The 27,089-nt window shown below is 42.3% G+C and overlaps 1 protein-coding gene across 1 annotated transcript in view; it reads left to right on the top strand.

The window, feature by feature from the left end:
* The window catches only part of gpc1b (glypican 1b), a 72,009-nt gene extending 48,104 nt beyond the window's left edge, over window positions 1-23,905 (top strand). The window contains exons 4-11 of the mRNA XM_084369161.1: window positions 6,178-6,405; window positions 7,089-7,252; window positions 14,009-14,174; window positions 14,345-14,475; window positions 17,657-17,785; window positions 18,122-18,255; window positions 19,683-19,858; window positions 20,283-23,905. Coding sequence (XP_084225287.1) covers window positions 6,178-6,405; window positions 7,089-7,252; window positions 14,009-14,174; window positions 14,345-14,475; window positions 17,657-17,785; window positions 18,122-18,255; window positions 19,683-19,858; window positions 20,283-20,488 — 1,334 coding nt within the window. The 3' untranslated portion in view covers window positions 20,489-23,905. The remainder of the gene's footprint in view (window positions 1-6,177; window positions 6,406-7,088; window positions 7,253-14,008; window positions 14,175-14,344; window positions 14,476-17,656; window positions 17,786-18,121; window positions 18,256-19,682; window positions 19,859-20,282) is intronic.
* The last annotated feature ends 3,184 nt before the right edge of the window (window positions 23,906-27,089 follow it).

Here is a 27,089-nt window from a genome sequence, read left to right as displayed (position 1 = left end):
CATGTCAGTAACGGGTGCACTGCCAAAAATCAGTTGATCTGTTATGTTTCTCAGCTAGTTTTCTATTTATGGACCCTATGAACCTATTGTATTCTTAAGCATTTATGTCAACATCTATTCCATTTCACTGAGTGGGAAACTTATTCATTCGAAAAAATCAAGCCTTTCCAGAACTTGGATTGTATATTTTTTTGTACGTTTTTTTATTTTATTTTCTATTTTTTTAGTCCTCCAACACGGTCTCGCGAGTGCCTTGAAACATTTCCTGCACATGCGAGACAATGTAAAAAGCCGGTTGGAGGAAACAAAGTGAGTTTTTGCAGGAGACGGGGGAAGTTAGGTGAGAACAGACACGTCATTAAAGATTCAGTGATTTCTCGTCGGCCTGTGATTGCTTAATCACCAGCCACTTTTGGATCAGATTGTGCAATCAACTGCCGTGAGTTACCACTTTATTAGACAGTGGCACACGTTGCCAGACTACCGCTAAGCTCTCTGTATGAGGAAACTGATTCTTGGATTACTGTGGAATGAGCAGCGCAAGCCTCGGTCAGTTAATACCTCTGTGTGAGAAAGTAACTCGGGATCAATCCATGCCCTCAGCGAGAGTGATTGACAGCAGCATGGAGGAACATTAATGGTACCTCTGTGTTACACAGCATATCTGGTCAATAACAGAACTTGACACAAGAGACAGTGCAGAGGAGGAGGACTGAAGATAGAGATAGAGACAGAGAGACAGATAGGGGAAGGAGGGCATGTGGAGGTAGAGGCTACTCGTCTGCTTTTAAAGCACTATATTGATTGATAAAAGACCGAGAGTGAACTGTAGAAGAAGGTGAAATACTTAATACATAGTTTTACGGTATATGAGGGTTATCTGTGTGCACTTGAAGGTGTGTGCGTGTGTCTTATCAGGTTTATAAGCAGTGGGATAAGAGAAGGTGGGAAGAGAGTTAAAATAAGCCTCTAACATGTCAAGGTGGCCTGGATGTGAAGCTCGGAGTGATTACAAATGAAATCATTAACTCCCCTTTCACTGCAGGAAGAAAGTCATTAAGACACACATGCTTGACCTGACTTGCAATAAGTGTGTGTGCATAAGTCGGATGGGAGTGGCAGATTAGAGTGTGGTGACAGAGATTTCCTTAGAAAGAAAAAAACTGTTGCTGTTAATGACAGTATGAAGTCAGCGGGGTTGTTCTCTGTAGCGCAGCTCGACTAACAGTGGAGATAAGACGATATTGCGCCATATTTGCCAAATCACATACAAAGCAGTCAAACTGATGAACGATGCTCAGTAGCTCATTTTGCTTGTTTATTTGCTTGAAATCTGGACAGTAATTTCAAGTTATAATAAGATCATAGAGCGCAATATGATTAACCGTTGAATCAAAGCCCAGTCCTACTCTGTGAAATATATGGTATAATGAGTCTGGTATGTTTATGAAGGGTGCCATATGCTGTACAGATTGTAAAGACCTTGGAGGCAAATTAGTTTTCTGGGCTATACTATAAAACAAAAATGATACAAAATCCTTGCTCACTGTCATGCTGACTGCTGGTGTCTTTATTAATTTGCGCTTTTTGTCTGCTTGACTTTCATCAGATATAATCAGAGCGCTGGAAATAACTCTAACTTTATTTTAAACAATTATTTTAACCCGATGCAATCCTAAATGATTTCCAGGGCAACATACAGTAACTGTAGAAAAACAGCAATTTTCGGCGATACAGCTTCCTCATGTCTTTAAAAGTTGCCTTTACTTACCGTCAGGAAACTGATTATCTCAGAATTACCAAATGAAGTAGACTATTAAATTTAACTTGTACAAGCTAAAAAGCTTTAACAAGTGGAAATGATTAGTCTACTTTACTTGGTAATTTGGAGATAATTGGTTTCCTCAATTTTTTTTAAGTAAAGTCACTTTGTCAGATTTTACAATGTAGGCCTGTCACAATTCATACATATTATGACCTGATATCAAGTGATGGTTCCAGCAATTGGTTGAATACAGTGTGTTAGCATAAAGTTCAGGTTGAAAAAAAACAAAAAAAAACAATGATGGGGAAAAAGAAATGGGCTGTCCTGACCGTACTGCTGTTGAGTCTTTTGTTTCAGCTCAAATGAGACCATATTTTTTTGCTAGTGGCATAAGATGAAGAGAAAAAGCAATTAACACAATGACAATTATTCATCAACTTAAAGTTCATGATGGCGACAGTCCCCCACATGACTACCACTCTAAAAATGAATAAAACTAGCCCAACTATTGTTTGTCCCCTCATTGTCCCTCCCACACCCGATGTGCTGGGATAAAGCAATTAAGAGCCCTCTCCCATCACTCCTTCCTGGGAGAGCAGACACTTGGGATTGGGGACGGGTGAGGGGGGTGGAGGTTAGGCTTTGAGGGATGATGGAGGATTGAGGGAGAGAAAGAGAGAGAGTTAAAGGCAGGAGGGGGTGAAGGAAGGGATGAGCCTGTGGCTCCACATATCATGGAGACACAAACAGATGAAGAATGAGAAAGGTCATCTGGAACACACAAAAAGCACATGCGCACACACATGCACAGGGGCTATGAGTAATACTAATGATCATCATTATTCACTTGAGCTGAAGGGCAGAGGAGAACTGGACAGCGTGATGCCATTTACCAAGATCTGCCCTCCACATGTGGTGATCCCAGAGCACTTAAAAACACACATTAGGACTGTAAACAGAAATGTGGATAATTCATTTACCAGGGCAACAACTTCACTCCAGCACCTAAATGAAACTATTTCTGCTGAAATCCTTTTCGTTTAGCCGGAGTTAAGGCATTTTTACAGTATGGCTGACAGTACACAGCAGGAGTGAATCCTAATGGGGATTATAAGCAAAGCTGCACCTGTCACAGCTGCTCCCTGTCTGTCTGTCTGGCTGCCACTGTGTACTCTGGATTGTGTGTGTGTTTGTGTGTTTGTGTTTGTTTGTGCGATGGCCAGTGATGCTCTTGTGTCTATGTGTGGATGTGGTGCAGCTTTGAAGTTTGTGTCTCTGTGCGCATGCTTTTCTGCTGACTCCTGGAAGTATTATTTTTTTGTGGATGCGTGTGCTTGTGTGAATGACATAGATGCGGCTCTCCTGGTGCTTTGAGGCTGGCCAAGAGCTTCGCTTCCAGAGAGTTTGAGTGACAGGAGGTCAAGGAACAGGGGAATGACGTGTCATCCAGCCAGGAACTCTCGCTGCTACGCAAGTGCCGGACGTACGGCCACAGCATGTCAGAAGCAGTTATCTCAAAGACGGTTATAATCTAAGAAATGACTTGCGTCACACCGAAGACAAGGCTCGACACCATTCATTATGTTGCCATTTTGCTCTGTGCGCTGAGGTCTGCAGCTATAATGAGGAGCTGACTAGAAAGGTTTCTCCGTCTTGTTGAGAACACTTTGCGTCAACCTTTTCTGTCGTTGCGTAATGGACTCATTTCCTTTACCCTCATTTATTCATAAAGGATATATCAAACAAATTGAACATGGTCCATCACAGTTCTTGTCATCTTACAGTTGGGCTTAAAACCAAATAGGTAGGTGCTTAGTTAATTTAAATAAAATGTACACATTTAGTAAAACCTGCCTATTTTAAGGTTGAAAAATTAAAAAAAAATGTATTTGATTATATAACACCAGTGAGGAGAAGCACAGTACAGCAAAAGACCAGAATATGGCAACATTTAAACATACCACAAAGAGTTTTTAACTGGTTATGAAACAGTCTCAGTTTAATACTCAGGCCTCTTTATGACCTACATGAGCAAACAAGACCATGGGCAAAAAGGCTATTTGTAAGGGCGGGGGTCGGATTGCAACTTATTTGGATTGGAAAAAATCATAAAATTAAAGGTGCTATATGTAAGAATGTGCCACCATCAAATTCCCATACGTCTTTCTTCCCCTCTTTCATCTAACAGCTAACTTAGCTAACATATTATTCAATTGGCCAAGCTATCGCTACATACCCAATGTTAGCATTAACCTTTGTTTACCTACCAGTCTAGAATAAATGTTACACATAAGTTTGGCATCATTTAAGAGTGAAACACTAATGTTAACTCTGGTTTCGCTTCTTTTTCAGTCACTTCTTTCCTTTTCCGCCAAACTTCTTGCTATATCTTAATCCTATCATCTTATTTTCACTCGCCTTCAAAACAAATGCACGTGTTAGACAGCTCGAGACCTGAGGACACGAGGCAGTGATGCTCATACCACTTTTGTCCACAGGGGCCGCCAGTGTCAACAAGAAATGAAAGCTCCTTGAGGCCGCTTTAAAATAAAGCCGTTTTTAATTAGATTCTTATAGATGTCAGTCCCCTACTGTGTTTGTGAACCCAATTAGAAGCAAATATTTCCGCCTAGAGACAAGTGCGCATCAAAAACCAGAGACTGACTGACAACATTACATAACTTAATACTCTACAGTGAAACCCACTTCAGGGAAATGTCAACGCACCAAACAAGGCTGATGTTGTAAGGGGGGGAAATGTGCAGCTGGTGCACCGGGGTAAGGAGTTCTCATCACCAGAACAAAGGTAGTACATTTTTAAGGTGCTCTAAAAGTACCAAGCACAGGATGGCCTTTTAATGTAGCAAAAGCAGGAATATGAAATGATGAATGTCTCAGAGTGGTCGTCTGAGAGTGGATTGATTCTTCACAGGAGCACATTCAGTGCTAAATACATCTCTTCAAATCACCGGCTCCGATGAGAGTAGACCTTTTAGCTGTGAGTCTGCAAAAAATGCCAGAGGAAAGCAGCAAATAACAGCAGCGGTGAAGCGGGCCGGCTGGTGTTTATTAATGAGTGGGAAAGCAGAACAGAGATACAGTATCCATCCAACAAGGCCAGCGCTTAGATAATGCCACGCAGATGGGTCAGGATGAGCTTAGCATATTAACAAGTTATGTAACTCCAAGTGCTGTGATTGTCTTCAGGCCGTGCGCATGTGGGCGTTGGAGTTTTGCTACTGTATAACTTTGCCTCGGTTTTTCCATATATTGTTGTCAGGGAAACTGTACGGTGACAGGGTGTGTTTGAATGTTGGTTTAAATATGCAGGAGCGTGGTGTGCGGTGGATTTTTATTTTTTTTGCGTGTGTTATGATGTTTTTAAAAACAGCTTCGTTAGGGGGATGAGCTAGCTCCAGGCACGGTGTCCCCCGTGGAGGCCACAACCTTCCCTTCTCTCGTCTCCCCCCGATCTGGGCTGGTGGCAGGCAGAGATAAGACGCCGGCACAGTAAACACATCTCCCTGCCACACACATACACCCGGTTTGAACCTATTGTGTAGGGGAAGATGCCGGGAAAACCTTGGACTGAATGGATGGATTGGTCTGGCTATGTTGTTGTTGCTGCTGAATTTTCTGCTGCCAGAACAGAGCCTGATTGATAAATGTTGTCTAAGCACAAAATTGATGTAAAAATCATTGTGCTACCAGCTGGAATCCACAAAAACAAACTCTGTGTGTGACTGTATGCCCCTCGATCAAAACTCAACCCTGACCCAAAAAACTCTGGTAGATATGGAGTTTAGGCTACACCAGTCTAATCAAATACAATCCAATGCCATAGCCTCACAGTAAATAACATTTCTAAACCCGAAAAAGGTGTTGCAGCTATAAGTTGAGTCGCATTGGGTTGTATTAGATATTCCGTATGTGCAATATCATGTCCCAATCATGTATGTAAATGTAGTGTAGGAAACATTAGAGCATTTCTTTAGGGCTTGGATTTTCCAGTGTGCTCCCCTTGTTTTTGTTTTGTGCTCATCTCAGTCAAACTTTAACGGTCTCCTACTTTATTTCTCCAAGACTGACAGCCTGACTGCCTCTGCCTGTACCCTATATCTGTAAATCCTCACTTGGAGCGGTATATACTTCACCCTGAAGCGCTGTCAGTTGTCTGACATTCCCTCGGGACACTCTTGCATACTCCTACTTAAGGTTCACCGACGGTGAGGCAGTGTTAGTATGCAGCACAAAGCCGTGAGAAGAAGAGAGGAAAATTTTTTGGAATTGTAAAAATAATCCACTTTCTCCGCATTTGAGTTTATATTTGTACTTGCTGTGACACTGTAAGTACGACTCAGAGGCACTTCCTTCTTCTCTTTTTCAAAACCATTTATTTTCTTTGTTTGCAGGTTACTTCCTGGAGCTGCTCAACCGCTCAGAGATCAGTCTACAGGAGACTTTCACTCAAACGTATGGCTTACTCTACTCCCAGAACTGGCAGGTCTTCTCTGACCTTTACACGGATTTGAGGCACTACTACCGAGGCTCCAATGTCAACCTGGAAGAGGTGCTCAACGACTTCTGGTCCAGGCTGCTGGAGAAGCTCTTCCAACAGGCTAACAAGCAGTATTTCATAGGTACATCTAGCTGGGTTTTTTTTTTTTATACAACACCAAATGACAACAAAGAGGTTAATGTTGCGTTACGAGCACAGGTTTATTAACTGAGAAGAGAATGCATGAGATAAAAAAACAAAAGGTGTTGAGATTATTTATCCATCTAGGTTGTATTGATGTGAGCTGCAGAGTTTGGGAGGTATTGGCCGTCTGCCTTCTGCCGCCAAAAAAAACACATTTTAAAAACTCAACAGCAAAGTCTCTTTCCAGAAATCATGACCTAGTTACTCAAGATAATCCACAGACCTTGTTGTGAGCTGTATCATGTTGCCAACTGTATCAATGCACAGAAGCAAGCTGCAAGAGGCTGTAATGCTATCTACCCTAGTTTGCCAGCCTCTTGTCTTTGAGTACATGCACGCTTCCTTCTGCTGGGCGATACGGCCGGAGGCTGTAGTTCAACAGAAAGAAAATAGTTCCTACATGAAATTGCTCCCAGCAAGGTCTGTGGATTATTTTGAGTGGCTGCAGCAGAGTGCCATTATATTTGAGAGAAGGCAGACATCTCTGCAGCTGATGTCTCCAAAACTGGACACCTCACACCAAAACCATCTGGACTGATAAAAAGCACTGCAGCTGAAGCTTTTTCGGATTCTTTATTATTCTTTCGATGAAGATTTTAATGATGTGTGTGTCGGTTACAGGTGAGGACTACTTGGATTGCGTGTCTAAGCAGATAGAGACACTGCGGCCCTTCGGAGAGACGCCCCGTACGATGAAGATGATGGTCACGCGCACGTTCGTCGCGGCACGTTCCTTTGTTCAGGGGCTGGTTGTCAGCGGGGAGGTGGTGCGCAAGGTGTCCCAGGTAAAACCTCTCTTCCCCCCCATTTGTTTTCTCTCCTGTCTATTTCTTTTTGCATGCATCTCATCACTGATTAGTCTCTTTCCCCGCAAGGTTATAGTCCCGTTTGCCTGCTTTTTCACTGGTGTCTAATGTGCTAATGTTCTCTGCTCCCACTACATGCTCATCTGTATTCATGTGTTAAAGGGTCGGTATTCATCTCTCCTTGATGTGAACACCTTAACACACACACACTCACACACAGGCCTGTTTTTACCAGTCCATGCGCATAGTATAAAGCAGTGGCAGATCAATGTTGGTGGAAACGAAAGGCTCCATAAAGTATGGCCTGCGGCTCAGACAATCAGCCCCTGCAACAACAGTTAATGTCAGCTCCACGCTGAAAAATGTCTCCCTGGGCCGCGGGGAGGGTTAATATCTCCCGAGAGAAATGGTCCCCTCGGCGTATAAGACAAGAGTAAGGTTAAGATCAGAGCAAGACTAGGAAATCATTTCAGCTCCTGAGAGGGAGGTGGCCGGTATTGACGCACCAGTGAAAAATATCTCCCGTCAGACGCTGGGCAAGGAGAGTGTGGAGAGCAGGGGCCCCGTGAGAAATATACACATCCTTTAAGAAAACCGATGCCGGACCAGAGATGAATATTACAATTTTTTTTTCCTATGGTGAAATATTACAAGGTCAGGGTGTGTGTGTAAGCACGAAAAGGGGGAAAAAACAGTGGCATGACGAAATTGGTTGTGTTGCCGGTACGTGACTGCAAGGCCACAGATTTGGATGCGTGTCAAAAAAATAATCTATATGATCCTTTTCCCTTTCAGTCTGATGTATGTGTTCCGCGAGGCACTGTGGGCGGCACACACTGTACTGTGCGCTAGCATCAGAGTTAGACAGCCTGGCCAAGCAACATCTCTCTCTGCTTCACTTTGGCCCAGAAAGTAGGCGCCACCCACACAGAGGGACCTGAGGATGTCTCAATTAGGGACCTGGATGCAGCAAAGCATTGCACATGCACATCCACAGGGGACTAAAATCAGGAATAACAACGAAAACAGCTAGTCTAGCGTAGCGGGAAGCTGGTGAATAACAGGGCACAGACAGTGACGACTGAAACTGGGGCTCAGGTAATCATGCAACCCGTCTAACGGAGCTAGAGACATGACAGTTACTGCTTAACACAAGTGGACAGCTCGTACAAGTGTAAATGCCCCCAAGACGCATTGATTATACCCATTAATTTAGTTAGGTATATATTTTAGGTTATCTATTCATATGTTGGTATTCATAAGCAATAGAAAAATATAGCTTAAGGCCCAGGCATGTGTCAATAATGCCTATGTCTGGATCCTGCCCAACTAAGACCACATTTGGAGCTGGCCTGGGCCGTGTGTGCACATGTGTCTTCAGACACATTAATAGACCGCCTACTCAACTGACGTCCTCCGTGAAACAAGAAGAAGGAGCCACGACGACAGGCAGAGTGGATGACATGCTGACTAGCCTACATGTTTGGGCTCTCCTAACCTGCCAATGTTAGCAGCAGATTTTTATGAGCACACTGTCTGCTTCAACCGATCTAACTATTAAACTGCAACATCCCCTGAATCCCTCAAGAAATCACACAATTGTGAGATTTGTTGAATGAAGAGAAACTTAAAAAGCTTTGCGAAACGGCTTCAACAAATTCAAATTTATTTGAATTCTCTTGTAAATTGTCTTGTCAATTCGGCATTTAACGTAATACATTAAGTTGTAGCTTCTTTCCTTGTAAAAAGTGTCAGTTTTTCGCAGCAGAGCTGTACCTGCCTGTCTGCTTCTGTGTCAAATGCTTCTGAGCAGCTGTTTGAACACACTGTTTCAACATATTTCACCATTCACACTAAATGTATGAAAGAAGACATTTCATTGATGGTTAAACTCAAATTTAAGAAATGCAGCAAAAAGTAGTAGGAAACTTATTTCCTATATTGTTTTTACCCGCTGAGAAAGTTGCCAGACTCCCTTAAAAAATGCTCCATTTATTTCCATTATTTGTTTTTAAGTTTGGAGAAACATTATAAATGTTGTGAAACTCTGTCGATGACAGATTCTTAATTATTTTGGCCCTCTTATAAATTCGGCAAGTACTTTTCATTAAGTTCTTTCTTTCTTTGTGTAAAATCATTGTGTCCCGATGTGGTCACGCGAGATGGATGTCGAGAGACGTGATAATGCCAAGTGTGAACTGAGGGTTAGACTCAAGCAAGCAGACAGGGGAGTAAGGATCAGAATTAGCATGGGCAATACACTGAGGTGAAAATGCTATTTATGATTTGTGTCACATGGGTTTACCCTTCATAGGTCTGCCTGCAAGACGCTAAACTACCAATCGCTCTCTTAGTGCATAAGAAACACATGCACACCTCAGCATTCTATCTTTCCCCTCCAACGAGTGATGCTAATTTCCACCATGCGGCTTCTTCATAATGCACCTTTCCCGTCTGATGCCATTTCGCAGGTCCTGAAGGACACTGAGCGATGTGTTCATTAAGCTGGCTAGGGAAAATGCGTAAATAATTAGCACGGCTTTTACGAAATTACCAAATGTCATCCCGGCGCTAATGCCAGGGCACTGGAGCCGCTGCCACTCTGAATGAGGTCACTGAGTGCCTTCTGCCCTATTTACACACACTCATCAAAAGTCTGTATTGCAAGGATAGTCACTATGGACACACTTGGACGATCTCTGTAAAAAGGGAATTACCAAGCTCGGTCCACTGAACTGTGCGAGAAGACGGAATGTGTAATTTTTTCCCTGAATCATCCGAGTTGAGGCCAGCTCGGTACAGTTTGACTGGAAAAGGAGTCGACTTCGACCAACTGCTCAATTTCGTATTCACAATCTGTACGTTACTGTCGTTCTACCCCAGCGCAGAATCGGCACTGTGCAGTGCTAAATGCAGATTGGAAGAGCACTGTGATGGGAACAAATGAGACAGTGAGAGAAAGTGAGAGGAAGAAAAAGTGACAAACTCCAGCTACTGCTTTCATGTCCCTTTATTACTTACACAATCCTTCTTCCCCCAGTAAACTGTACTGATATTTCCCAGAGCTGTGCCCTGCACTGTCCTCTGTCTCCTTTAAGTGTCAATAGCTCGGTGTGCTTATGTGGATCCTTGCTTTCCCCTCCTTTTCCTCTGTAATTCTATCTTCGATTGATTGGGCCCTAATGAGACAACCGCTCTATTTATAGCTATGTATTGCCACTTAAAGGGCCCAGTGACTGAAGATGTTTACCACACGCTGCTCAGGGAAGTATTACACTGCTTGAGAGAGTAAAGCTGGAGGAAATAAAATGAAACATGTCTCCGTGCGCGCTCCGAACGCCTTTGTGTTCGCTACCAACTTGAAACTAGCATGAAACACGACATGAATCCGTGCAATGTTTTTAGGTGGATTAGTCATGAGAAATCAGAGCTGCAGTGAAAGGTGATGAAAGAGTTTCATGAAAAAGGGAGGCAGAGAGAGATCGAGATGCGTGGAAGAAGGAAAAAAAATGAATAATTTGAGGGATGTTTTCTTGTAAGAGGGAAAAAAGAGAGAAGAGAGCAGTCAGATGCACTCTGTCTTTCTGGTTAAGAATTAATTCCTCCCCTGCTTTCGCTCCGGGGCTGCACCAGTTGCTGTGTCCTCAACTTTTTACGGACTGCTTTTATTCCCTCGGGCAGGGGAGTGGAGGAAGTAGGCCACGCGCCACATAGCTCACTCTGGAGGCAAGGAGTCTGGATCAGCTCGCTCTATAACACGAGGGGGGGGAGAGGTCGCTCATATATCCTTACTAATTACAGAGGAAAGACAAGCAGAGAGAGCGAGACAGGCAGAAGAGTCTCGGGCTCGGCTGCTCCGGGCAATATAGAAAGTACCGACAGGTATGGGGAGCATGTTGTGAAGGTGAGGCAAGGACAAGTAAGGCTGTGGGGGTTAAAATGTAGCACAGTCATCTCATAACCCTAAAACCTAAAACGATCTCTTGACATCTCCTGAAAGGCGAGTATAGTATATGCGATCAGTTTCTTAGTCAGAAAATGTATCAGTAACTGTTTTGATTGGCAATAAACCATTTGTGATTTATTTAAAGGTGCAATGTGTAAGAATTGGCCACCTGTTGTATTCATACTCCAAACAAACAGGGGGCAGCATGTAACTAGAGTAACCAGTAACTGCTGCTAGCTGCTAGCAGGTGTTTAAGCCGGCTCTGCCCAGACCACTGGAGGAGTGTTAGTGTTGTTTACTATCGGACTATCACCTTTTAAGGTACAAAATGCCTAGGGGCTAGCTGGTTAGCATGCTAAATTTAATAGATATTCCTGCAACACACATATACATAGATGTCTTTTACATAATCTGAAAACTGTTATTTCTTCACTTTTTTTTTTATCATTTTAGTTAATTTGTGAAGGGTTTAAACTAATAAACTACACATTGCACCTTTAAGATGATATAAGCCCATCACAGATATATCATATCGGTGTATAAGTTGTCCCACATGCGGCTATATTAGAATGTCTTTTTTTACAGAACATGCAGAAAATTATCCTTGGGGTTAGGGTTAGGGTAAAGAAAATGGTAAAATATGTTTCCAAAATCCCAAGATGGCGTCTTCAATGTCTTGTTCTGTCCCCAACCCAAAGATATTCAGCTGACTACCACAGAGGAAAGAAAATATTCACATTTAAAAAGGTGGAATCAGAGAATTTTAGAGAAAAAACTACATTTTCTCAAAGATTACTCAAACCCATTTAGTGATTATCAAAATAATTGGCAAAATAAAGGTAATAGCTGACAATTAATTTATTAATTGATTATTCATTGCTGCTTTGATGTTTTCTGAAAATCACAGTTATCACAACAAAGATAATCCTGAGTTTTCAGCCCTAGGTTAATGAGTTATTACCGCGGCAGCCCGTCTTTCACAGTGCCTGGTGCTCCACAGCTCCAAGGTTACAGAGGAAGTTGTCAACATCAACGTCCAATTAACACCATGGAGGTGTTACACGCTGTTTCATGTCTGTTGTGCGTGGCCTGGGATTCCCAGCATTAATACTGTATGGATGATGTAACAGAAACTAGATTAACGACTGTCTGTCCTTCATTAACATCACCCTGGGTTTTTTTGGGGGGTGGGGGGGGGGTTAACTCCCCTGCCACCGCTCCTCGGCGAACCTCGTTGCTTTTTTAACTCTTTTTCTCCACTCATCCCTGCACACTCCCTCTTCTGCCTCACCAAAAAAGCATTCATCTGACTCATCCCCGGCTAATGAGTGGTAGGGTAAGGACGGGAGGAGGGAAGAAAAGGAGGGCAGGAGTGAGGCTCTGACTCATGTCTCATATGACTTGAGATTAAGCCTGGGAATGTGGTTATTGCTTTTCTGTGTCACTTACTTCACTTTATTCTGTCCTCTTCTGGCAATAATTACTAAAATGCTGTTGGTCGCTTTAATACATCACAGATACACTAAGGCTTAATTTAGGCTTATTATGTATTTTTGATTTTTTTTTAGTTTTAGATTTAATATAGGGATGAAACAGTGTCAAAATAAATAGCTTTTGCTTTATGTGGATCAAATATGATTAGATTAAGTTTTAATGATCCATGCGGGGAAATTGGGCTGATGCACCCATAAATAGTCACCGAATACAGCCAAGACTAAAAACAGAGCACAGTGAAGGACGTTGGAAACTGTACAGCCGACGTGTTTGACACTAGAGCTGGTGAAGGAAAGCACTGCAAATAATGCAGAAGAAAATATGAAAAGAGTGCAGCCAATTCTGAGACGCACACAATAAGTACGCCGTGGAGGACGAGTGCTGCGGATGAACTGGCTTTGTTAATGCTGAGTATCGTCAGCAGGGGACAATTCTACTGTCCGTGGTCTGTTTTCACGTCCAATAACGCTGAGCAGACTAACAACCAAACCAAACTACTGACAGGTCCAGAGTGTCTAAGATTTGTTTTCCCACCTGATTCCTATTGTTGTCCTATTCCCACTGTATATTTGCTTAAAAGCTGGTTTTAACTGTGACTTTGCTGTTGGAGGAACAGTTTCCAGGAAAAGCATCAGGCTGGCCCAGATGTCAGCTTAGAGGAGCTTTGTATGCGTAGCTGGGCTCGTTCCACCTCTCTCTCTCCCCCTCTCCCCCCCATCTCTCTCTCTCTCTCTCTCTCTCTCTCACACACACACACTTCCTGAGGTTTTGTATGCATAGCTGTACTCTCTTGTGAACAGAGCTTACTGGTATTAACCCAGTTTCACTTTTCACGCACCAAGGCCCTTTCCTGGGGGAACAGCCTCGTGGGATAGAGAGAGAAATGGAAGAGGCAGGAAGGATGGAGTGAGGGGCTGAGAATACTTGTATGAATGTCAGGGCCTTTTCATCGCATGTGAAACAAAAAGTGAATTCTCCCAAAGTGGTTTCCAAGGAAACTGTGCTGAATGAAAGTCTGGTGCAAACTAAAAAAAAGGTCACCACAGGAGGTGACCTCCCACGGTTCTGTGACTGTCATTGTCTGGCCACAGAAATTTCCATCTTTTCATCTGTTAAAGCCGAACACTTGTTTAACTCTCCTGTACAGTAGCAACAGTTAAAGTGGTCGAATTCACGCTTTGACCAACTGCCGCTTTCATTTTTATCTTTCAGGCTATTAGATCATACATGCTTGACTAAACAGTAATTTTTCATCCAGGTGGTGTGTGTGTATTTTTGTCTGTGTCCTACCTCAGGTGCAGCTGAGCCAGGAGTGCACGAAGGCCATGATGAGGCTGACTTACTGTCCCCACTGCCGCGGCATGGCCTCTGCCAGACCCTGTGCCAACTACTGCAGCAACGTCATGAAGGGCTGTCTGGCCAACCAGGCTGACCTCAACACCGAGTGGAGGCATCTGGCAGGTGTGGAGCGCACACACACACACTGACGCGTGCATCCGATTCAGCCATATGTTTGCTCAAAGGTTCACCCGACACATGATGTTACTTTGCAGCAGAATCGCTCGGTCAAAGCTCCACACATGAAACATTTCACGCATACTTCAAGCTAACTGCGTCTCCTGTCTTTGCAGAAACAATGATACAGGTGGCCGATCGCTTTGATGGACCATCTGGTGTGGACAGCGCGGTCCCCTCACTCCCATATCGCATATCAGAGGCCATGCTAACCATGATGGATAATATAGAGACCATCAACAGCAAGGTCAGAGCACACATGGTACACACATACAGCTGCAAACAGCTGACCACACCATATGAACAGAGAATACACGGACAGCAATTTATTGTGAGATGACACACAATGTTGCACTCACCACCAAAGCCACTTAATACCTGAAAATATTTTAACAGTACTGATCCCAAACTAAATTCACACCATACTCACTGATTTCTGCAAATGGCAACTCACTATTGAGTTTGTATTTTGGCTCAAGTCGCAAAGTAGAGAGCTGTGCAGACCTGTAACATACAACAGACCCTCGATATCATCGGAATACGCAGCATTAGTAGGTGTGATGGTCATACTTCAGTTGTGACCATATAATCACCTATTTCCCTTGATTATTAGAGCAGTTAACTCTGTGCCACTATTGTGACAATTATTAATGGAGCAGAACACTCTTGTTCCATCGCAGAAGCTTCTTCTGAGAGGAAACTAATGTACCGGTGTATGCTGTTCAGAGTGTAGAAAATGTTAGGTAAGGTGATTAGAGCAGAATATGTCTGCATGTTGCTCTAGTCATAGCAGCATGCTGGGATGCTACAGTGTAGGTCTCTGTAACAAAAGCAGCCCGATAAAGAACTCAAAATACGCCCTTGCCAAACATTATACATCGCTAAGTTCAACAGCAATGCTATCATTGCCAAATGTATTGTTACAGCTAGTAAGTAACCCCATAAATACTTTGACAGCATTACTTAAATTGGTTTTCTGTAAACAGTTCTTTCCCCCTGGTCCTAAAATCACCTTATGTAAGTAGATACAGTATATTATCATGAATAAAATAAGTCTTTATGAACATGTAGACCAGGACTGCCCAAAGTGGGGCAGTTCAACTCAGCCCAACAGATGTTTTTAGAAAGAAATCATATATTTAAAGGTGCAATATAAGAATAACATTCAAAAATGAACTAGAATTATTAACATAATGTTGATATGAGAAGGATTATGTTAAAGACACATCTGCTGGAGTTAGCTGTTAACTGTTACATATTGTACCTTAATGTTGTTTTATCTTTGTGAGTAAAAAACTCATTAAATATGTAGGATCCTTTAGTCTTTATTCGTTGTCACAATCCGAGAACACCGGGCATATTTACCCTTTGACGTCAGTTAGGCTACAAAATACCAATTTGCATCCTAACAATCCAATAAAATAGGTGTCTGCTTTTGGTCAGAGCGTTACCATTAAGTTTCATTTTTGGCCCCATGACGCATAAATTAGATTAACAATTCATCTTTTCGCTTTCTGTTCCCTTGTTCCTCGTCCTCCCTGCCCAGAAAACACAGACAGAATGATTATGCAATCTACAAAAAGGTTCAATTATATTAAGAATACATTTTTAACAGATGTTTGTTGCAAATCACAGAAAGTGTTGCAGATGAGAACATCCATCAGCCGCCATATAATGACACCTTAACTCTAGTTAGACTTAAATATATGTAGATTGTTTTTTCCCGCTCGAGGGAAGTCAAAGTCAAATTGGTGAACATATATCGATAAAACTGACTGCATTATTTTTTTTAAAAGCCCTGAAAGCTTACTGTCTTAATCAGGTTCTTACTTTGAATGAGGTGGTCCTATATTACTATATATAACAGAAGAGATATAGCAATTAAAATGAGATGACAGTTGTAGCCAGGCAGCTGTCAATCAAAACCGTTGAACGCACACCCACACAGTCCCGTTAAAGCAGATTAGCTGATTAGCTTCTCTCTTTTTTTTTTTTAAATGAATATTTAATGTTGCGGAGAAATACTTGAGATATGAACCAAGTTTTCAGGGGCTTTTAAATATTCATATCACCTGTTAAAGCAGTAGAAATAGTAGTAAGGAAATAAAATATCTTAACTTTCTTGCCACTGGGCAGGCTATTACCGTCAGTTCAGTGACCCCGCTGCCTCATTTCCCTGACATTCATTTGTTTGTACAATTAACACCTATACTACCACTAAATTAATGCTGTTGAAAAGCTCCAAGTGCCTGATTTTAAAATAAAAGGATGTGAGTCATGACAGAGCCTGCGGGCCAAGCGTTTACTTCACTGTTTAATGGTGTTTGAGCAACAGTTTTTATACGAGCCCTTAAAAGGCACGGGCAGCGATGGAAATCTGACTGAGTTGTTTGGTGAAGGTAGACGAAAAGACAAAGCGTCCACTGTGCTGGTTGTGCTGTTAAACAGCCCGGCTGGCTAGAGGTGAGCCACGGCCTGGCGGACTGCCTCTGACCTGGTTCAGAATGGTAATCACATACAGCTTCAGCCTCTGATCTCCATCTCTGGAGGAAAGCGCTGTGTTGATCCCATAGCAGTCGATTCGTGACTGTGCTCCAGTATTACGTTAGACACAGTGTAGGACAGATTATCTCCTATTTACATAATCTGTTGACATCAAAAACCATATGCTGGGTTATGTACTTTTCCCATCAGAACACCAAATACTGATATAAATGAGTGCAGGAAGTAAACATGCTTGAGGAATCTGCCACCGCTCAGACAACAGCCACATTTTTAAATGTCCATTATTCCGTCTGCGAGCCGCGCGGCGGCGGCAAGTTATGCCGAACGACACGACTGGAAGCTTACGACAGGATTATTTTATAGTTATGTGTGAAGGTTCAAAGGCTCCAGGCTCCTCTAAGCAGGCCAGATTGGATGACAGATTGACTGCAGTCTTACTTTATTCCCTGGGCTCCGTTTATGAAATGTAAGCCCCGTAGGGACAAGACGTACTTTCTGAGCTGGGAATCATTCTGCCGGAGCGATGGTGTGATTGACTCTTGGGGGTCATGCAAATAACCAGTAACCGCTCCTCACTGTTGCTTTTCAAAGGAGGAGCTTTGTGTGTACGAATACGCTCGTGTTCTTTGTGCCCTTGCAGATGGTGCGACAAATGTGAAATGCTTTGCTGATGCAGTATGGGTTTATGGGATTCTATTCAGAGAGCAAGTTCAAGTGTTAGATGTCAGTCTTGTTAACACCAACACCAATAAAGATCCGTACGAACTACATATGGTAGGAAAATAACCTTTATAGAGCGAGCCTGCAGTTAGTCACCACTTGAAAATGAAGATGACTTTGACGACGAGGCAGTTTGACCTGTGTTGGTCCGTACAGTGTTTGAAGATTTTAACTTTTTCTTTTCCGCTTTCTCTTCGCCCCAGTTGTTCCAGTCGTGTGGCTCCCTCAGAGAGAAAGAAACCAGCGGCACAGGGGTCGATGACTCCATGAAGAGAGGGAAGGTTGTAGTGGAGGACAAGTTGGCATCCAGCTCCAGCAAAATGGACAAACTGGTTAGTATTTACCTGACTGGATCTGTGCCCTTGTTATTGCTCCCTGATGGCCTAGTTCAGCCTTTTCAAATGGATGGTTTATGATGCTGCAGCCATTGATCATCACGGGCAATTAAACCCCTTCTGCTGTTCATTTAACCTTTATACAGTCGACTACGGGGTGATTATATGTGAATGAATTCTTGGATGGATGAATGAGTCAGATGACCGAGCACTGCGGTTGGTTATTGAGGGAGAAAGTGTTTTTCTTACTCTCCTGCCTGAGTCAAGCATCATGCAGTGATTTCGGGTAAAGTGTGAAAGCTCATGAATCTGCTCTTGTCGACTGTGCCTCAGGTGTCAGATGTAACCATGAAACTGAGGGAGCTGCAGCCGTACTGGGTTTCTCTCCCAAGTGTTCTGTGCAGCGACAGAGTGGCCACTGGAACAGGAGCCGAGGACAAGTGTTGGAACGGCATGAGCCGAGCCAGGTGGGGCATAAAAAACCAGGAGAGAAATGAATTTCAAGATAACATATCAAAGTTATAAAAAGTTGACCTGGTACCTCGGGAAATTATGTTTTTTAAAGCACAATACACTGAAAACTGTGAGTTGCTGCTGAGGTGACCAGACATCTCTAAATCTAATTTTTCACAAAACTGTTTTTTCTTTTTTGGAATATACTCAATTGTAATCACAAACTATGGCGCAGGTGTTTCCAGCCATCGACATTCTTTCAATAATGGGGAATAGGAGTTACTGAGCGTCCTGGGGTGATGCATACTAGCTGTCATTGCTACTGTCACCGCTCATTTGTCATCTGTCAGTTGTTCGTCATCACAAATGTATAAAGTACACGCAAGAGACGAATGGCTTTGTCAAGATAAGCACCCGACAGAGGCAAAGCTACGCTATATTACAAAAATGAAGTAAGTCATGATAGGATGATGGTAAACTAAAATGATGCTAGCTGAATGAAAGCAACACATTGGCTCATCATGCATGATTAATCTACCGGTCTCTAGCAAAATGAAACAAATTATCTTAACCTACATTTATGTTTAACTGTATATATATTGTATATACTGCAACATTTTGTAAAATGATTTTAACCCCCTATATATATATATGTCTCCCCAAGAGATAAAGCTGTATATTATAGCTCAACTGAGTTCGTTTTCATAGAAAAACATCCTACTTGCAGATGAAAACGCAACTAGAATGGCACTCAGTAGAGCGCATACCTTCAGCAAGGCACAACAGTCCCCTTTAATTTGATCAAGTCTAACCCAATATCAAATATAACAAAGTTTAATCTGAAACATACAGATTTTTATTTGGATCTGCATCAAATTGTACTCATTAATAAATATGCCAGATTATTTCCTTCAAGATCTCTGCATATTTCCCTGAAAATCCCCTGACAGTCCACACCAGAAGTTAATGGGGTCTATTCTGGGCCAAGACACATCGTCAATCCAAGTTTCATAGAAATCCACTCTGTGGTTTTTGTGCAATCCTGCCGACAAACCAACCAAACAACCAACAAACAAACACAATACTTTTTTTAGTCCTATTTGGTCTGACATGACCAGCAGCGTCAGGTGGCTTATGTTAGCTAACATTAGCGATCTTTAAATAGATATTGTTGTGTAGTATTGAGTCTGCTGACTCTATGACTCACAGTGTATTCTATGGCTACACACCATTTTAGCTTGTCACATATAACACACAAATCAATTGTTTCCCATTTGTGGTCCCATCCCATTCACTCTGTCTGGTTTCCTTCCTTCCTGGTCTTCTTCTTTAACAGGCCACTGTTCATCAAAAGTCACATTAATCTCCAATTAACTGTGTTGAATTGTTGAAAATGTCCAGCCTGTGTTTCACATGTTAAACGAGTGTTCATGTGTGGCAGGTACCTTCCAGAGGTGATGGGTGACGGCCTAGCCAGTCAGATCAACAACCCTGAGGTGGAAATCGACATTACCAAGCCAGATATGACAATACGCCAACAGATAATGCAGCTGAAGATCATGACGCACCGCTTGAAGAACGCTCTCAACGGCCAGGATGTGGACTTTCAGGACACCAGTGAGTAGTTTCACCATCGCAGCCCACAAGTTTCCAAAGAACATTCAGAAGAAACTCCCTTTTGGATGACTAACAGATGATTTAAGCTTTTAAGTTCTAGATTAAGGGAAATAAACAACTCTGACTATTTCTTTCCATCTGTGGAGGCAGCAAACTATCATTTTGAATAATTGAGGTCAAATTTTGTACGGCATAATGAAAGTAAAATTCTCATCCTTTTTTTCTGAAGCCTGCACCTGGACAGCCGACCTCATTTTTCTTGCTGGTAGTCAAGCAGATACTGCATGTGCACAGTATGTTTAATATGTATGAGTATGCGGCAGCGGTCTTCATATGTTAATTTTAAAAATACATAGCCAACACCATTTTGTAAATGTTATGTGTGTCATACCAATAAGCTCACAACCTGCCTCCCTGTCCATAGGTGATGATGTCAGCGGTTCAGGGAGTGGCAGTTGCGCCGACGAAATGTGTTCCCGGGGCCCGCGCCTCGTCGTCCCAGCCACTCAGCCACCCATACTCTACCAATACCCCGCAGAAAACGAGAAGGTGAAAGCCTCGGCCAACCAGAACCTCCCAGGCATCAGCATTTACATGCTTTCACTGCTCACTTTGCTGCTGCGGCGATAATTGACGGGGGGAATCCACCAACTGGGACTGAGTTTGGGACACAGGGGTTGGGGAGAGTCTGAAAAAGGGGGAGAAAGGAGAAGCTGGGGGTTAGTTACTTTGCCAAAACTTAACAAGTATAAGGAAACAACAAAAAAAAAGATTCACTTGGATGGACTTCCTTTTGGTTTTGGATTAGAACAAAAATGGAATTTCGAGTATTCATAAATGTTTCAGTTCTGCTCTTTCCTTTTGTTTCTCGCTATATTATGACACCATTAGAGCTGGTCTTTTCGCATCTTCTAATGTTTTGTTTCTGGTGTTTGGGTTCTCTGAGATTATATCTGTACCTAAGACATGTGTATGACTATATTGTTAACAGTATGTTGGTGTTGACACCACGGGGAGAGGGAGAGTGGGGCTTTGAAGAGGTGCTCAGATACATATATTTGATATTCCACTCCTTTAAAAAAAAAAAAAAAAAAGCACTTGTGTTCAGTAGAATTATTTATTTATTAATAACTCAAACAAAAAGACCCCAGAGTGGTTTTAATAACTCTCCGATATTTATAGAAATAGAACCACAAACCTAAATGACATAAAATATTGATGATTTTAGAAAAGGAGGATAATCTGGACACCACGACCCACTGGGCCTCTTAATGCATTAAGCCTCACAATATCGCTACACACAGCGAGGATGAGAGCGCTCCGCGTCAGCACTTTTTTGCCATTTCATCATGTAAGCTGTAATAATAACCGTGATCACATTCGCACTGACATGATCGTCTAATGTGGGAGTAACGTGACCCGTCCGCCACTCCATCCTCTCATCCCTACAACCCCCCACCCGCCCCCTGCTGAGGCAGATCTCCCTCTCTCTCCAGACCCCGCTGGCTGTGTAGGATCAACTCGAGAGGTCTGGTGTAAGCAAAACACATGCTAGGCCGGGTCCAGGTTCTCAGATGACAGCAGCTTCCCACTATAGAGCGCTGTATGTGGAACCGGGGGTGTCGGTTTTAAAGATCGCTCTCACAGCAAAGGATTGACAGTTCATGACTTTTGAAACGTGTAGCAGAGCAGAAATGTACACAGAGGCAGAAACACTGCTGTCATGTAGCGCTTTTTTTTTTTTTCTCTCTTCTCAGTATTCTTTTTTATGCTCACAGCAGAAGCGTAATATGCATAATTTTGTGTGCTCCCTGCAAAGGATCAGTGCTCCTGTGATTAGCATCATAATTGCAACTACCAATGTCATACGATTTTGTCTAATTGCAGCAATGATCACAGTTAAAGCCACACCGTGCACGTCTTTTGAAATTGTACTACTATTTGTATGGCAGACACAGCAGTGTACATATTTTTGATTGCTTCTTTGTTGTTTTCTAAAACAGAAAAAAAAAAAATAGCCAATTAGGTATCAAAATTTTAGAACGGCCTGATAATTGTATGCTTTAACTCGTCTGTCATAGTGTATCCATATCTGCCTTCCATTTTTCTGCAACTTTTTCTATATCAGTGCCTCTTTTCTTCCCACCCACCCCCCACCCCCCCTACCCCTACCCTTCTCCTCGCTCATCAGTTATAATGACCTTTAAAGCGTTCGTCATGCTTCTACATGATGGCAAGGCAATATGACAATGACACAGTGCTTCATTACGTGTCAACCTTACTGGGAATGTTGTTGGAACACAGCGAAAAAGGCTTTTACCTGATGAGAAGCTTGCCGGGGAGGAAACACATACCGCATTTTTTTAAATTTTTTATTATTATTTCAAAGAAACGTCAAAGCTCTCATTTAAGAACGCTGTGTGCAGGATGATGGGACGACGCTTGCGTGTGTGTGTGTGTGTGTGTGTGTGTGCGTGTGAATGTGTGTACTTGTCTTTGGTCGGTAGAGCAAATGAGGGATGGACGGCAGAGCCTTTATAAATCTTGTTAGGATGGCACCGCAATGAAATATGTATTGAAATGTATTGGAAGTAATTGCATGACGGAGTGCTACTCAACTGACAGCAATGGGAGATTAATATAGCTCGTTTTTCAAAAAAAAAAAGAAGAAAAGAAACGGTATTTCAACCTACGGCTGTAATAACTCCCCGTCTGTACCGATGGTGTCTGTGCTTGTCAGTATTGAACTTGTATATGACAGAGAAACTTAATGTGGAGGACAGAAATGGACAGTTGCACACTGGGACAATCTGTTATAATTTCATTTCATGACAGTTGATAATAGTGCAGATCCCATTAAGTAGTTGGGGGGCTCCTTCAAAGTTTGAGAAGCACATCTGTTAGATACTTAATTACTGCTCTCAAAATGCTTGTTGTCATAGGTGTCACCTGACCGGTTATTTTAATGGTACTTTCTTTACTTTTTTTTGACATGCTTTATTAATGGATGAATGTTCGCCGTGCGTCCGTGTTTTTCTGTTAGTCCCTGGTTAAGAAATCTGCCTGTGACTGCCTTTGACACTTTGTCTCGTGATGGGGGTCGATTGTGAGATTTAAAAAAAATAAAATAAAATATTCGAAACACATTTTGAACCAATTAAATACACACTTTGAACCGAGAACAATTAGCAAGAGCGCCACATGGTTCTCCTTATTGTGGCGCTCTTGGAAAAATCTGAACATGAATGTGAAAGTGCACATTAAGCCCCCGCGAAAAAAGCAAAAGAGAAATGACTCCAACTGTGATGGTGACATTCCAATTCAAAGACGACTTGTAACTCATGACTTCAGTTTCAATGACTGCCTCACAATGTCATCGGCTGAAATTTGCACAACCCCTCACCCCTTCTCTCCTCCTTCACCTTTTGATCTCATTAATTTGTTGCTCAAAGTACCCCTCCCTTTTATAAAACCTGCACTTTTATGAGGCCAATAAATGGCGTCGTCTGCACAAAGACATCACAAGATGGTCGATCGATACAAGAGTCAACACCTTCCAGAAGCGACTATTGATTGGGGATGTGTGTATGCAGATAGACATGGCCCAGCAAGACGTCTCCTGTTCAACTATGGGGAAACAGTGTAAACACAAAGCCCCTGTGTGTGTGTGTGTGAGAGAGAGAGGCGGCGGGAGAAAGGTTTTGTCCGGAGCGCTGATCTCAGATCAGTTTGAGCGCCTCGATCCTGCCCTCATTCATTAGGTGGCAAAAATGCAAAGCTGATTATCCCGCCGTTACAAGACGGCTTTACTCTACACTGAGTTGAATATGAGAGGAATCTCTTAAAGGTGCCAATTTATGAGGAAATAAAAAGTACTTTTAATTTTTCTTGTTTTTATTTACTTGGATTTGTTGTTATCAGAAAATCTATGGAGAGTTTGTGCTTACGGTGAAGATAGATGCCAGAAAGAGGATGAAAAATACAAATGTCTCATTTGCTGTTGTACCTGAAATCTTGTGTCAATTATATACATTGTAAGATTTTCAACATGCCTGTGTCCTGTCTCTTTGTTCTTCACGTTGTATTGCTTTTAGGAAGAAGCAGCATCAGGAACAGGAAATAGAACAACAACAAAACCAGCAAAACAACAGACAGAAAGGAAGGGGGGGCCAGGGGGGACCACACCTCCGCTGATACACTTGTTGATTTTTGGATGGCCACCCCAAGATTTTCAGTGGCCCCTTCTGGCCCCCTGTACAGAAAATTTCTGGGGGCACCCCTGCAAATATCAAATTGCAGCTACCCTTTACATAAGAATCCTTTATATATACTAGTAAAACCTTATTGTGCAAACATCATCATCATATATCATATATATCATCATATCTATCACTCACATACTGTGGCCGTGTCTATGTGTCCTGTGTCTTTAACGATGGGTGTCTTTATGCTTATATGATGGGCAGTAAAAAGTTTCATACTAACATCTGGTAGATCTATAAATGGTTTTGTACTATATTCACAAACCACTCAACTCACACGAAAACAACATGCAGATCCACCCTATCTGAGTTTCTCAGAAAAGGGAAAACGTCTGCTCTTCTTCAAATTCTCCATCCCATCTGCCCAAGTTGTTTCCCAGAGCGCACCGGGGCACGCTGCCACCTAAAAGAAGAGCCAACTCCGCTCCAGTGATGATGTCAGAGGTGACAGCTGCTGTCGGCTGTTGCCACACGTTCAGAGCACACTAAGTGCTTTGTCTTGTTCTGTGTGTAGACAATGGGATGATCGTCCCCCTCAGGATGGTTTTAACAAGGTGTACTTGACCACGATCCTATGGGAGATTGAGATGCAACGCTTTGCAAACTGCTCTGATGCACACAAAGTGCTTCATATATCTGAATAGATGCTTGTGGTTGTAGTGCAGGGCTGCAGTGTTTCCACCTCTGTCACTCTCTTATAGGGGTGAAAAGCGCCAGCAGAAAAAGCAACATGCAGTTTGGTCAGGGCAGCAATATTAAACCAAGATTAGTATCAGTGATAAGTACTGTACAGTTTGAGGCACTTGTATTTTTGGTTTTATTTTCATTTCCTGCTTCTTTATACTTCCATAATAGGCACTTTTTTTTATCTACTACTGCCTACAGTCCGGTTGTTTGACTGATTTGGTGTTGTTAGGTTTGTTTCACTTATTTCTTGGTTTCGGACAAACAGAATCAATTCACCATCAAATATAAGAACATACAAACATCATATAGGAGCTCGACAGGTATCGGGTCATATGCTTACTATAGCCTTCAACTAATTTTGGGTTTTATTTAAGTAAAACATATCAGCTTTTATATTTCACACTGGTAATAAACTTTTCTCTCATATTCTACAATACATTGAAGCATATATAATGTTAGACACAAGTCACGTTGGGTGCTGTGACGACTGATGCAGCCCTGACATGTCTGCTATTGGCCGATTCAGTGCTGGAGGAGAGGCACTGTGGGCGGACATGATTGTAGTCTTTTAGTCAATTACTATAAATGGGTGACTTTCACTCTCCCAAAGTTATATTTTGGAACATTATCTTTACTTTTACTGGAGCGTGACATTCAGGCACTTTTCATGACAATATTTAAAGCATGTCACGTTAAATCCAAGTGCCACCCTCCTGTCCTTGCGGGTCAACCTTGTTCACATCAGCATCCATTTGATTTCATAACATTAGGATCTGTAGACAAACTCAAACTGTGTCCAAATAAAATTTAACAATCCCAGCTCTAAAATTGTTTTTCAAATCAATCTCATACTTAATATATTATCATCAGCGATAGGGTGTATTTGTCTCCCTACAGCGAGACAATTATGTAATTTAATTTCACTAGAGTCATTAGCCGTCCTTTTCTGCAGCCCTCTGCGTCTGCTCACATACAGCGAGACGCATTCACATTCTCAGCTATTGATTGTATCTGATGCGTTTCACCTTTTCTCTCTCGCTCACAATATAAAATGCCCATGAGTTATTCTCAGGCTTTTGGCTTTTAGCTTGCCCTTTGGTGCACAGCACTTTTATGAGTGACTGCCTGCAACCTTAGATAGCCTATGTATTAGAAATATCGCCTCACCAGGGCACTTGTCAGTAAAAGTCTTCTCTGCTCGATACACCGTGAACTGCCTTTGCCTTCAGGCTCCAACATATGGCAAGATGCTTCCAGGATTGTGCTATTAATATCTCAAGGAATACATTAAAATCTACGAGCAATTGATTGAAAGGTGTTTTGAGCACATTTCCAGTTCAGTATGAGATGATTGGGAAGCTGAATTAGCTAAAAGACATCAAATCCTCACTAAGAAATTAGTCATATCCTCTCTTCAGCAGCAGGTGCCATTGTACACCGACCAAATCTTCTAACTCTATGTTTGAACAAGGGAACGTTTGATCAAAATAAAAACTGTATTCGGAGCAGTTATCCCGTTGTCTTAGCTGCTTTATCCCGTCTATTTGATTGTGGATCACACAAAGAATGCACGCAGGTTTTCACATCAAAATGCCAAAGATTCAAAGAGAAAGATCCCTTGTACTTTTAAAATAAGTGTCGTGTCTTGGAAACTCAGCCAAAAGCACTCAGAGCTCAGCCTGTTCTCCATCTGCATCACCTTACATGGCTTCAAATGCTGCTCTGCTCTTTTGCCTTTTGGCTTATTAGACACATTCTCTCACCTTTTTTTCCCTCCCCTCTTTGATCTGCTTTGTAATTGAGCCGAAGCCTCCCACTCCCTCTCTGTTTCACTCTCCTCTAGTATCGAGCTGTCTGAGTTTCTTATATAATTCTACATCAGTACGTATATTTGAGATCAAGGGCTTCACATCATTGCCTCTGTCAGACGACTGAATATGAGATGGGTCGAACTACAAAAAAGCACTCACACGTACGGCTCTGCCTCAGGATTGTACAGTATAAATGCACCTACTGCCCCCCAGTGAGGGAAGGCTTTCATTACATCTTGAGGGAAAACAAGAACGCTCAAAATGCAGGTTGAGATGAGAGCGATGGGTTCATCATTACTGGAAACAGAAATCATAATTATAGGAACAAACTTGATGAGACAAAACTGCTGTGAAGGCATGAATGAAAACTTTTGCCGTGTCTGCCAACATCTTAACCAACAGGTCCAACCATCTGTGAATGAACAGAGGCCTCATATATAAAAATGTGGCATGACTCAGGCGTAAGTGAGC

This window comes from Pagrus pagrus (assembly GCF_965226575.1).
Source record: "Pagrus pagrus genome assembly, chromosome: 12".
NCBI classification, from domain to species: domain Eukaryota; kingdom Metazoa; phylum Chordata; class Actinopteri; order Spariformes; family Sparidae; genus Pagrus; species Pagrus pagrus.
Note: the sequence above shows the minus strand (reverse complement) of the source record. Positions and strands in the feature narration are given on the sequence as shown.